Source organism: Solanum tuberosum, unplaced genomic scaffold, assembly GCF_000226075.1.
Source record: "Solanum tuberosum cultivar DM 1-3 516 R44 unplaced genomic scaffold, SolTub_3.0 scf00112, whole genome shotgun sequence".
NCBI classification, from domain to species: Eukaryota; Viridiplantae; Streptophyta; class Magnoliopsida; order Solanales; family Solanaceae; genus Solanum; species Solanum tuberosum.
Genome location: NW_006239035.1, coordinates 1,187,258 through 1,202,048, shown reverse-complemented (window position 1 = coordinate 1,202,048; position 14,791 = coordinate 1,187,258). Strand labels below are relative to the sequence as shown.

The 14,791-nt window shown below is 27.9% G+C and overlaps 1 protein-coding gene across 1 annotated transcript; it reads right to left on the bottom strand.

Annotated features, from left to right (window-relative positions):
* Positions 1–2,468: 2,468 nt before the first annotated feature.
* LOC102606090 (ethylene-responsive transcription factor ERF109-like) lies at positions 2,469–3,280 on the bottom strand. The gene is given in 2 exon segments (XM_015309653.1): positions 2,469–2,772; positions 2,775–3,280. Coding segments are annotated over 2 exon segments (693 nt in total). The 5' UTR covers positions 3,246–3,280; the 3' UTR covers positions 2,469–2,550.
* Positions 3,281–14,791: the final 11,511 nt, after the last annotated feature.

Sequence of the window (14,791 nt, the reverse complement as noted above, 5' to 3'; positions counted from 1 at the left end):
TAATTGATAAAAAAAAACGATTTATGAAATGTTTTTAGTAAAGTATACTTATGAGAAGACGATATCACGACTATTTATATACGTTAAATTTTTTATCAAAACAACACATAATTACATTTCTATTATAAATAAAAATAATATCTTCATCATAGAGAAAATTAGTAAGTGAAATCAATTTTATAATTTATCAACTTGTAGTTAGAAATTTTTTGTGTAAGAAGCAAATAAAACTTTCCATTTGCATTAACAAAAATAAATCTTAAATTTAATCATAATTAAAAAATGTTAATATAAAAGTAATCTAAAATTTAACCATAATAGGAAAATATGTTAATATAGAACTAAATCTAAAGTTTAACCATAATAGGAAAATATGTTAATATAAAACTAAATCTAAAGTTTAACCATACTAGGAAAATATTACTATATAAGAAGAGTGAATAAAATTCACTCTTCTTTTGACACATGGCACCAAAAAAAAGGAGAGGGTTGAACATAAGTCTCAAGGTGAGGGTATTTTGGGTATTTCAAAATACCCTCACATTCACACTTATCTACTAAATTTTTTTTATATAAGTAGTAGATTTAAATATATTTAAAAATAATATAAGTAATACTATACATTACAATAATTAATAGCTTAAATATTTAAAAGTTATATAAAAAATATAATTGACTCTCTAAATTCTATTGGTACCACATAAAATGGATTATATGATAAACGTATATTGTTTGAAATTGACGAAAAAGAAACTATAAATTACAATAATTAACAAAAAATTTCCCTCGACTCCAACAAATCTATCAATTAATGCCACATAAATTGGGACATGGGAAATAACATATATTCTTTAAAAATTAAGTTCAAAATGTACTATAAAATACAATAATTAACAACTTAATATAATAAAGAGACATATAAAAAATATTTAATATTTGAAATTTTGCATGTGCCACATAAATTAGAACAAAGAGAGTAATAAATATTATTTTCAAAATTCTGTAAAAAAAGGTACTACAAATCACAATAGCTAACAATTTAAAATATTTTTAGAATCATATAAAAATTTCAATAACTTCTCAAATTTCATAATATATGACATAAGAAGAGGGAATAACCAATATATTTATAAAAATAAATGACATATAAAATGAAATGGAGAGAGTATTAGTTTTTGAAAATGGAAAAGGACAAAACACATATAAAATTAAAACACATATAAAAAAAAAAGTTGGTTTAACTCTCAAACATAAAAAGTAACATATGTTATTAAAAACTTTAATAAAAAGTACTATAATTTACAATAAATAATAACTTAAAATATCTACAAGACAACAAAAAAAAGACTAATTTTTGTACTGCTTGTGTCACATATATTAGGATTGGGATGATTTTAAAATTTTAATTTTGGTTATACATTATAAAATAGCCGAAAAATTGAATGATATAATTTTTTTTAAAATAACCGAATGAATCGTCCTATCGATAACCCTAATGTTACTTCTACTCTGTTTATTTTTACTTAAATTTAGAAAGATATGCTTCATTTCTACCCTCAATCTTATCGCTACATTTATTTGCTATTTAAAATTGAAATTAAAAAGACAAATGACAAATAAGTTTCTATATTAGCTCACTTATGAGCAAAATATATTATAACAATCTTTACTAATTTTATAACAATACATAAACTATACTCCCTCCGTCCCATATTAGATGGGCACTTCCAACTTTACACGGTGATTAAGAAATCATTAATACATTGGAAGACTTCACCATTTTGCCCTTTCTTTATATCAATGCACATTCAAATGAGTTACAAAAAATACACATACAATATAGGAATGGTCATATTAATTGTAGGGGTAAAATGGAAAAGAATTAATTAATTCTATCCTAATTTAAAAGTTATTATTTATTGTAAATATAAACTTGTGGGTCAATTTTTGTATTTGAAAAATCTCAGATCATGATTTGAAATTCTCAAATCATGATTTTTGGAGAATTTTGAATTTCATCTCCTGATATGAAATCAGCGTGAAATCGCATATCCAAATGCTATTTTCACGTCATAATTTCATATCATGAGGTGAAATCGCATGGCCAAATGCCTAATAATACAATAACAAATATGATATTGTGTGCCTTTTAAAGGTAACTACTAGAGGTAGTCCAAGTCATCCAAATCCTAAATACTAGTCAAATTGATAAATTGATATAATAAAGTAAGTTCTGAATGGCAGACCTTGTTACTCCTCCCGGGGTGAACATTGTTTGTCAATATATCAAATATACTTCTAATATTTAACTTTAATGTATGCACGTTTCTTTATTAATTAAAAATGTATATATATTCCTTGAAGTTGGTAGGCAAGCTACCATCAAAATCATCAGGTGATTTCTCCCTCAGTTTTCTCAGGCCACATATGTAATATTTTGTGCCTAAGTATTTATCATACTATCTTAATTGAAAAGCAAATTTAATTTGATACTATCGAAACTAAATGGGCATGCAATATGCGTCGTATTCGCTATAAAATAGGAAATGATCAGAAGCTATGAGCAATATAGGCATTGGCAGAATTAGAAGATTCTCCATTAAAGTAATGTTGAATTTCATTGTCCGAATTCATCAATTCATCCCAGAACTCTTCTTCTGTGTTCATTCCCTTTTGTAACTGCGAGGGCGAGGGCGAGGGCGGTGATTGTTGTTGTTGCACTTGCAGGGGTGTATTGTTGTGTTGTTGAATTGATGTGTAATCTGCAAAATGAGAAATTAACGTTTAGCTCTTGGACCTCTAAATTCAATAGCTGCTCTGTCATAAGCTCTAGCTGCATCTTCTGCTGTAGTAAATGTTCCAAGCCATACTCTGGCTGCCCTTCTCGGGTCTCTAATTTCCGCAGCCCATTTTCCCCGTGGTCTCTGCCTCACTCCTCTGTAATTCTTCTTCTTCGCAACAATGTTTAATGTATTGTAGTTGTTAACACCAGCCGCGGCTGATGAGGTTGCAAAATAATTGCAGCCTAAACAACCATTTATTTTGCAGAATTGACAACGCTCTGGTTCTATCGCAACATGAAACTGGGGCGGCTCAATAGAATAAGACATACTCGTAGAAGGTAATGAAATAGTGGCACTGGGAGTGACAGGAAAAGTATGGGTAGTACCTGTAATCACATTGGTTAAAGCATTAACCATGATTGAAAACTCTTGTTCATCAGTGAGTTTAGTTGACCTCTGCATTGTTGAAAATTTGAAAAAGCTGAGAAAATTTTGGTCTTTGGTGTTCACATGGTTTTTCTAAGTTATTTGGTTTTATATAGTCGGGGAATGAAGATGAGTACGCTTATCGTACACGCGTTTGAATTTAGCTTAGCTGGCATCTTCAAATTACATTAATTGATTTTGTGGTCACGTGGGATTTTGGATTTGTGGATTTTTTGTAATAGTTGATGACATGGCAGAAAAGTGATTGTTCACATGGTGCTTGTCACTTTCATAGATGAATGACGTTGGTATTATGTTTGATTAACTTAAATGTTTTGAAAAATCAATTCATTTTCCTCAAATTTAAGGAAAATGATTTTTCTTCAAAAATTAAGGAAAATATTTTTTAAAATTTTACTTCATTCTTTAATTATTTTTTTCTTATCCTACTCCGTACAACCCGACCCACCCTATCCAAAAAAATAATAAACATTTTTAAATTTTCATTTTTTAAATTTCAAATATATATTTACCCCTACCCCGAAACCCCCCACCCAAGCCACCCATCAAAATATTCTCCATTCACCAATCCAAACATTAAAAAAATATTCTCTACTCACCAATCAAACATGAGAAAATAAGTTATATATTCATTTTTTCCCAAGAAAACATTTTCATTCATACCAAACACACCGTAATATTTACACAAAGGAGAGGGGTAATTTTGGAATTTGCAGGAGACATCGGGGAAGACTGGAAAAATCATCTTGTCCGGTCGCTTCCAAGGAAAGAGGACTGACTTTTCTACTTTCTTAGGCCTGTTTGGATTGGCTTTTGGCTTATGACTTGTAAGCCAAAAGCCATAAGTTAGGATTTCTAACTTGTGGCTTTTGGCTTATTTTTGTTATTTTGGCTTTAAAATAAGTGCTTATAAGCACATTTTAACTTTACCCAAACACTTCAAAACTGCTTAAAAGCTATTTTGGCTTAAAAGCACCTAAAATAAGTCAATCCAAACGGGCACTTACTCCTTTTTGTCAAATTTTTTACCTTTTTTAAATTCAAATAATTTGAATTTTTTATTTTGATGGTCAAATTTATTTTTCCACTTATTTTCTTGTAAAATTTTCTATAAATGCCGTAAATTTTTTACATATATAAAAACTAAATTACAATAGACTCCCTCTGTCTAATAATACTTGTTCATTATTGACTTTGCACATTTCTTAAGAAACTATAAATAGAAGGGTAATTTTACTATATCACCTTTTGAATATAATAAATACAATGTCTTAAAAATGTAATAGGAAAATGAACATAATTAATAATAAGGGTAAATTAGGAACTAATTAGGAACTAAGTGTGAAATTATTCATTCATTTCATAAAGTGTTATGAACCAAGTCCAGCCCAATGTGGATACCAGAGTCACAAAAGTAGTTATTGGGCTGGCAAGTGTTATTGGGCCGAGAACAAACAAAAGGGCCTGGTTAATTTGGGATCCGAGTTGAGAAGCGAGTGTGGGAACGGTTCCATCAAAAAGGGTAGTGGTATGTGATTTAGGGATTATGCAAATTGTTGAGAAAAATGTCTAGTCCTCTCATCCCCTTTCTTTGAGTCTATGTTTTTCATCTCCCTTCTAGTTATATTCTACAATAAGTTTCTTTGTTAGTTCCATTTTTCATTGTAACTTCGTGTTTAGTGATTATAATATTTGAATGTTTCTATTGTGAAATTGGAGTTGTTACATTGGTGCTTTCATTCGATCGTACTCCAATAACATTGATGGTACTTGATCAATTTAGCGGTGGCAATCCAACTGGGTGGATTTTTAGGGCGGATCTGTATTTCACATATCTTGGTTTCTCGGAAAAGGAATGGCTACCTCTTTCTCATTTTTATCTCGATGTTGCTGCTTATGATTAGTTTCAATGGTTATATCACAACAATCAATTTTTTGACTGTAAACATTTCACCAAGAAATTAGCCCTGCATTTTGCCAATGACTTCAACAGGATCAATGACACTGTCAACACCCTTGATATGATGCGAAAGTTAGACGAGAACTTCTCATATATACTCTGCAAACTCGACAATGTCCAACGTGCATTATCCTCTTACTCCCAGTCGATCATACCAGATCCGGTGCCTCTAGATGTGGACTCATCTTACGACAATAACGGGGATCGTGCCTTGTCTTTTGATGATTCATCTCCCGTCTTTAAGGATTTAGTGGCCTCTGATTCAAACATTGTTGATGAGTGCATTCAACCCTCACTTCAGGCTTGTGTTGTCCAAAAACAAACATAGGTTCTTTTATCTAACCTCCTATTTGATTTGAACGATGAAACACTAGAGGAGGTGACTGGTGGAACATTAAAGGAGCCACCGACAAAATGTTCGCTGGAATACCTGATAGGGATATTGACATGGAAGTTGTTGATTCAATACAGAATGATGTAGTCAAACTTGAAACACATGTGTTCGATGAAAGGTTTCACACAATTTCCACAGTTAGGTGTGATTCCAATAACGTTGTCAAGTTTGACGAAATGTTGTTTGCACTCCCTTGTATAATCTCAGACAATAGTTCCTTTGCTTATTTAAGTGAACTCAATCCTTCTAAACTTTCATTATCCTTGTATCGATTTCCACCTGCTCAATTTAAATTAGAATTTCCATTTGATCCTGGTTCTGGTATGCTTACCACATTTCTTGGATCTGCAAATTGTTATCCTTTAATGGTTGTGGATGATTTCAAGGAGATCATTAAAATATTTGTCAGTCATTTCAATTTCACGATCAGTGATCAATATACTTTAGATCAATTCCCTTATGATCCTGGTGCGAATGTGTTCATTGTAACCAGAGGACGCCTCCAAGTTCATCAATTGCACCCTGCGACATTTTTATTCAATCTCTCACTCGTGATAAACACATTTTCAACTTTTTGGGTTAGTTTTTTACATTCGTCCCACTGTCAAACCTGTTAAATCTCTAATTGATAATGAATCAATTATTTCTAATTGGGATCCAGGAACTAGTTCAAGTTCTTGGCTATCACAGTTTCTACAGACGGTGTGCATATGTTAATAGTATTTGAGCAATTAAAAACAATTGGAGACATTTATTTGCAAAGTTATCAAATTGGGAGCAGTTAGGTGGAGTTGAAATGGGTATTGAAACCTTTAACGCCACGTATTTTGAAAGATATTTATAGGTAACTGAGCTTATTTGGGATCATCTTGATTATTTTTGTATGGCGTATAAGTGTAGCATTATAGTAAAAGAACTTCACTCTTGCGATGACAAGGTGGAAATCTCCGAATTTATTGTGTCAGCAAAAATTTTGTGCCGAATTTTAGAGTACCAATTGAGGAGGCAAAACAAATGGATGGCGTTGAGTTCTCCTTCTTATTTTGTGTGCAATATTCTCACGAAAGCTCTATACAGCCTTTCGCCAAACGACAGTTTTGAATGTTACATGACTCTCCAACATGTTTCTTATTCCTTACCAAGTTTCGTTGTTTTTGTCACATTTGCAAATCATCCATTTGATCCTGTAGTTACATTGTGGGGTGAACAGGTTTGTGGTCTAAGGCGGAAATATCTAGGCACTGCTGCGTCTGAACAATTCATTAATTTATTGGAGCTTTTTTTAGCACTCAATCTTGTTAGTTTGGATGCGAGCACGGATTATCGCGACTACAAGCAACTAGAGAAATATGGCACATTGTTTAGACCAATGTTAATTGCTACTAATGCAAGTGCTTATGCTCGTCGATATGATTATGCACGTCCGTGCAAAGTATGTAGCAAGCAAAAAGTTTCTCTCTTGGCGGATATGGCACATATCAGTGGCTTGGTTGCTTCGTTGGTCATGTGCTCTCCTTTCAAGTATTCAACTTTTGTTACATTTGCTATACAATTTATGGGTGCTAAAGTTTACACTACAATTGTGTATGAAAAAAGCTTGTTTGCACTTGGGGGATTTGGTAATGAGCAGATCGTATTTTATATTGTTTTCAGGTTGGTGGTTGTTGCAGGAAGTATAAAAGATAACATACTATATTCTGACAATATTGCACAATTGGTCTTGGCTACAATTGGTAGGGAGTGCGCTACTAACATTGTTCTGGACTCGAACCTTGAGGACAAGGTTCTTATTGAGGACGAGAGTATTGTTATGAGCCAAGTCTAGCCTAATGTAGATATCAGAGTCACGAAAGTAGTGGTGTGGGAACAGTTCTATCAAAAAGGGTAGTGGTATGTGGTTTAGGGATTATGCAAATTGTTGAGAAAAATGTCTAGTCCTCTCATCCTCTTTCTTTGAGTCTATGCTGCTCATCTCCCTTCTAGTTATCTTCTACAATAGTTTTCTTTGTTAGTTCCATTTTTCATTGTAACTTCGAGTTTAGTGATTATAATATTTGAATGTTTCTATTGTGAAATTGGAGTTGTTACATAAAGTGGACAACTATTGTTGGACATCCCAAAATAGTATAATGAACAACTATTGTTGGATGGAGGAAATAGTTAGTTTATAAAAAAATTTCTCTTTTTTTTTTCATGTACACTTTTTTCTTTCTCTTATTTTTACACTGAAGAATGAAAGAAAAATGAAATAAGAAACTCAAATTATAATAATCAAAGAAGTCCCTTCGTCCATCTTTTAACTATTCACTATATTAAAATAAATATTTATTTTTATTTATATTGATTTTTATTATTCCCTCCGTCCTAATTTGTGTTACACTTTTCGAATTTCGAGATTCAAACAAATATATCTTTGACTGTAAATTTTCATATATCTTTTAATTATTTTGAATTGTCAATTATTGTGACTTATAGTACTTTTTACGTACTTTACAAGTATATAAATTTCATTTCAAAAAAACTAAAGATTCCACGCGCGTATTTCTAGTCAAACTTAAATTGTTTGACTTTTGAAAAATGTCAGATAAATTGGGACATAAGGAGTATTAAACACTAGAGGATTTATTCAGTACTCCTTCCGTCCCTATTAGATGCGCACTTTCTATTTTACATGATAATTAAGTAATCATTAATAAATTGATCAACTTTACGGTTTTGTCCTTTGTTAATTGTAATTAGCCTCTTGAAAAAAGAAACTTAGATCTTCAAAATTTGTTTAAACTTCTAAAGATCATATTAATTGTAAGGGTAAAATAGAAAAAAAAATTATATCTTGGTTCAATAAGTAATCAAGTAATATGAGACAAATATTTTTAGTTAAATGTCCATCTAATATGGAGAAAAGAAAATAGTATTTAGATGACTTAATAATTAATAAAGATGATTAATAAAAAGTATTTTTATTTATTACTTTATATGAAATGCACCAAATCAAATATAAACAAATAAAGATGTGCAAAGAGACTAATATAACAGTAATAGTGGTATGAATGAACACAACAGTAGTTGAAAAATATTTGATTGGTAAAAGTAATGATTATATTCAATTTAAATTATTTTTAATTTTCAATAATTCTTAATACTTATATATTTTTAAAATTTTAAAATTTGTAATCTTAACATATTATAGTATTTTAACTATAAAAAATTCTTATTAAAGGTAGAATATAAAAATAATTGATTATTTTTAAATTTATGAATGTGTCAACCTTTTCTAAATAAGCTAATAAAAAAATAGTGTCAAACAAATTGAATAGAAAAGGACAATGTTTAAAAATTAATGGCTTCACGATCGAAAAATTATAACCTCTGTAGTCTCTATCTATCGAAATCAGATACTCTTTTGAATTTAATTTATGTCATCCTTTTACTTCTTACTCCGTTAAAAATAAAAAGATCTTTAAAAATTAAAAGATAGTATAATTCTAATTTTTTTTATTTTATTTTTAATATCAAATTTTGTCACAACATCAATAGTTTTATAATATTTAAATTATAAGATTTTTATTCTTCTTTTAAATTTTATGTCCACTCAACTAATAAATTTTACTTAAATTGATATAGGAAGTACTATTAAAGTTGGAAGAATAAATAAATATCTAAGAAAAGACAAACCATCACAACACAAGCCAGCCTGGTAAGGACGAACCCACAACCAATCAAATCCGTACATGTTGTTGCGTCCACAATACCGAGTTGACTAAACTATGCTATAATCCTCTTATCCATTTTATTGACTGACGGCTACTTTTTTTTTCGTTTTAATTTATTTAATAATTTTAATTTGTTTTTTAAAAAAAATGATATTTTTGTTATAATTTTAAATTTTAACTCTTCAAATGATACATTTAACGGTGAAAATCAATTAAATCTCTGAACTTTTGTTTGAAAATCAAGTTCCTTCCTTTATGCAAAATGTATTTTATACTAGTCATATATATATTATTCTTTAACTTTTATATTTGTAGATTTTTATTTAAGTTATAAGTATAATAATTCTTTTCTAGGTTTGATGTAAAATCTAGTGTTATTTTATATGATTGTTGTTTAATACTAAGTACATTCATTTAGGAACTGTTTGGTAGTTGGTTAGAAACTTAGAATTATAAGGATATTAGTAAGGCAGAGATTAGTTATGAGTAAAAATTAATGTAATATTTTATGCATATATTAGTTATGTAGAGATAAGTTTTTTTTTATTTCTCATCCGATGTCCGATATCCATATTAAATCCCGATTAAATTCAAATTAGCATCGAAAAGCTCCATATTAAAAAATAAAACGTTCCTTAACAAAATGCGACTCCGTATCTGATATAACAATATAATAAAGTAACGTCTGAATGGCTAGTGGATAGCTTTGTTACTCCTCCTGTGTGAGCATTGTTTGTCAATACAACAAATATACTCCCAATATTTAATTTTAATTTATGCACGTTCCTTTATTAATTAAAAATGTATATATATTCGTTGAAGTTGGTAGGCAAGCTGCCATCAAAATCAAAGTCAATTTCTAAATGGTCACCCAAGTTTAGAAAATTGCCTTGAAATATCATTTATATTTCATTTAGGACCAAAATGTCACTTAACTATTCCTATTTTTCTCTAAATATACTTGACACTTCAAAAACCTCACTCTCTCCTAGTTGGCATGACATGTCATTAAAGTCTTTTTTTAATAATAGACTAATTTGATTCATTAAACCCATATAATTAAAATAATAATCATGTTTTTTTATTTTTTTTAAAATATTAGTTTATTAAAAATAAATCTTCATACTTCAGAATTTTTATTATAATTAAACTTTTTTATTTTTTTATGTTATGAAATAGATTTTTAAAACGTACTATAATATCATCAATTTTGAATACTTATAAACATATACATTCAAAAAAAATTGATATACATATCACTCATGAATGCTAACTTACATCAATTAATCATAAATTTTACAATGAATCAATAATATTAAATGTCAATTAACTATTACAATAAAATTAATTGTGTATTTTAAAATTCATGCTTACAATATTTTTTTTCTTGAAAAAAAATAGAAAGTGAATAATATTATTACTGTTTTTTATCCAAAAATAAATAAATACTAAACATCTCAAAAATCTCCATTTATTCTAGTTGATATGTCATGTTATTAAATCGTCATTTTAAAAAATAATAGACCTATTTAATTCATCAAACTTATGCTCTACAAGGCAAATATAGAAATTACATGAGAATTTATGAAGATTATAAAAACAATAAAAAAACTAATTCCTTTATATTTTTTACCAAACAAAATACAATGAAATAAACTGTGTGTAATTATTACTTGGTAATTTTTAAAATACCTAAATAAATTATTTGAAAATTTTAAGAAATTTTTTTATAAAAGTATTCAAATAAATTTGTAAGGTTGACAAAAAAGTTGTTAAGAAAGAGAAAATTATTATTTAATTTAACTTTTTATTCTTATTTTTGCTATATTATATTATATTATATTATATTTTAACTTATCATACAATTAAACATCAATATATATTCTCATCTCATCCCAAATTCATGAAATACAAGTAATAATTAATTGCATTGCCTATTTTAATTCAATAATATACATATTATATGAGATTAATATACTGATAAATAAAAATCAAAATTTTATTTTCTAATATAAATATTATTCACTTTTTATTTTCTTTTCAAAAGAAGATCTTGTATGCATGGATTCCAAAGTATCCAATTAATTATTTTTAATAGTTAATTGACCTATAATATTATTGATCCATTATATAATATATGATTAATTGATGTAAGTTGACATTCATGAGTGATTTATATATTAATATTTTTTGAATATATGTGTTTATAAGTATTCAAAATTGATAACATTGGAGTAGTAAGTTTTAAAAAACAATTCTTCATATCATACAAAATTAAAAAATTAATTATGATAAAAGATTCTTAAGCATGAAAATTTGTTCTTAATAAATAATATATATACTTTTTAGAAAATAATAAGATCATTATTTTAGTTAAATGAGTTTGATGAATTAAATAAATTCATTCTTGAAAGAAAAAAAAAGGTTCAATGACATGACATGCCAACTAGGAGAGAGTGAGGTTTTTAAAGTGTCAAGTATATTTGGAGGAAAGTAGGAATAGTTAAGTGATATTTTAGTCCTAAATGAAACATAAATGATATTTCAAAGCAATTCCCTAAACTTGGGTGACCATTTAGGGAATTGACTCCCAAAATCATCATGCCCTACATGTAATATATATATAAATATGTATATATTCTCCGTACAAAATTCCAGTACGGTACCCAACTACTCGCTCCATCTACTTCTAATTTTTATAGTTTTCTTTTGGGAAAATTGTATGAAATAACAAATTATTAATTCAAATTAAATATTATAGTCATAGTTTATTTTATTTGTAATTTGCAACAAACATTCCTATTATAATATGGGTAAATATGGATATTCCTATTATAACATTCCTATATATACTTTTAATTTTATTTTTTTATATTCTTTTTACATTTTTTTTTGGGATAGGGGTGAGGGGCTGGTAGGGGGTGGAGTTAAGTAAAAAAAATAAAAAAAAATAAAAAAATTGTTTTTAAAACTTTTAATAATATTTCTATTATTATATGGGTAAATATGGATATTCATATTATTAATTGGATAACTCGTTTTTACCCATTTAAAATATTAATCGAATCAAGTACTTTATTCATTTTTATTTAAGAAAACTTTGGTCTTTGTTGTTCAGATGATTTTCTAAGTTACTAGCTTTTATGAAGATGAGTACACATTTTGTACACGGGGTTTGATTTTAGCTTAGGCTGGCATTTTCAAATTAAATTACTGGCCACGTGGCATTTGAATTTGTGGATGATATGGCATGAAAAGTTGATGACATGGCATGAAAGTGATGGTAGTTTTTGCCTTTTTGGGTGGACGGTTACAAGAGGAATAACGTAATGTCTCATAGGGGTAATTTTGGAATTTCCCAGAAACCATTAGAGAAGACTGGGGACAGTTGGCAGTCAAATAATTCATCCTGTCGCTTGGAAGACAAGAGGACCAAAACTATATGGAGTATTATAATTTATACCTAACTCTTTTGTTCTTTCATATTCCTTTTTATCAAATTTTATATTTACTCCTCCGTTTTTTATTTGTTCACGATATTAAAAAATACGGAAAATATATTTGCCAGAAACCATTAGAGAAGACTGGGGACAGTTGGCAGTCAAATAGTTCATCCTGTCGCTTGGAAGACAAGAGGACCAAAACTATATATTATAATGGGAAAAAGGGTCTGATATACCTCTCAATTTCGTCATTTAGAGCTGATATATCTCTCGTTATGAAAATGACTCATATATACAAATGGCTCACATATATCCTTTTTTCTAATGAAAATGAAAAAAATTAATTTTACTTTAATATTTATTATTTTTTTTATAAAAAAAAAACATAATCTCATATGCATATATTTAATCCTCCTCAAACATATTTATTTTTTTTACTTTTTTTGTTTCAATGACTAATTTAGATTTATTATTTTGATGGTCAAACTTATTTATGTTTCACTAATATTCTTGTAAAACTTATTATAGATGGCCAAATTTGTTTCTTCAAATACAAAAATTAAATTACAATATAGACAAAAAAAAATAGTTTTAAATTATAATATAGCCACAAAAAAATAGTTTTAATTTTTTTTCTTTACACTAAGGAATGAAAGAAAAAAATAAAATAAGAATAAGAAACTCAAATAATTATAATCAAAGAAGTCAAAAAATAATTTATGTATGAAAAAGATTAAAATATACCTTGAACTTTGCTAGAAGAATCATATATACCCCTAACTAATTTTTAAGAAAATTAAAAGTCAAAAATATAAATTTAAAACTAATTTTTTCACTTTCGTTAAATGAAGGGTATATGTGAGCTCATTTTGTAACGGTAGGGATATATGTGAGCCGTTTGTATAATGATAAGGGTATATATGAGTCACTTTCATAACAAGGGGCATATCAGCTCCAAATGACAAAGTTGAGGGGTATATCAAGGCCCTTTTCCCTATTATAATTTATACCTAACTCTTTTGTTCTTTCATATTCCTTTTTATCAAATTTTACTGTCATTCTCTAATTATTTGTCTACTCTTGAATTGACACACCTATTAAAAAAGTAATTAATGACATAATGAGTTTACCATTTTACCCCTATTAATTATGAAGTGGATGAAAAGTTTTACATTTTTCAAAGTAATTAATCATTTAATTGAGAGTATAATAGGTAAAAAAAATTTGTCATTTCTTGATTTGTCAAAATGGACATGTAATTGGAGACAACTATAAAAAAAAAAGTGGACAAATAAATAGGGACAGAGGGAGTATTATTTATTCCTCCGTTTTTTATTTGTTCACGATATTAAAAATACATAAAATATATTTGGCAGGACACTTTTTTGGCACTTAATGACAGGATCTTACTTTTTCAGGGTGAGGTCGTAATTTCGTAGAAATAGGAAGGGTGATAGGGTAAATTCATTTTTTTTGTACCCAAAGTACCCTCTTATGTAAAATTACTAAAAGAAAAATCTTAAACCACTAGATGGTTTCAAGAAATTACACTGTTCAAGAATTTTTTCCTTTCCAATAAAAAAACATTGCCCAAGAAGCATTTATTGTAGTTTATTCTTCCAATATTTTTTATCTTTCATTGTTGTTTATTCTTCCATTCTTCTTCCTTTTTAATATCACTTGTTTTTAAGGGGGAAAATAAGGTATATTCATTAATTTTTAAAAACATTCTTTAAAGTAATATTTATTAATTCATTGATTAATTAATATCTCTACAAAATAATAATAATAATAGTTTACAATTTCAATAATTATATTTCACGTTGAGAATAACACTACTAATTTATATTAAATTCAAAATAGTTAATGAATCCATTATTTTCTAGTTAAATTATTTTTTATATAATATTTCCTTAACAGTATTAATTGTAGGGATAAAGTGAGAAAAATATTTAACTAATTTTATTTTAATTTAATGAATAAACAAGTAATTTAATATATATATATATATATATATATATATATATAAAAAAACTAATTTAATTAACTTT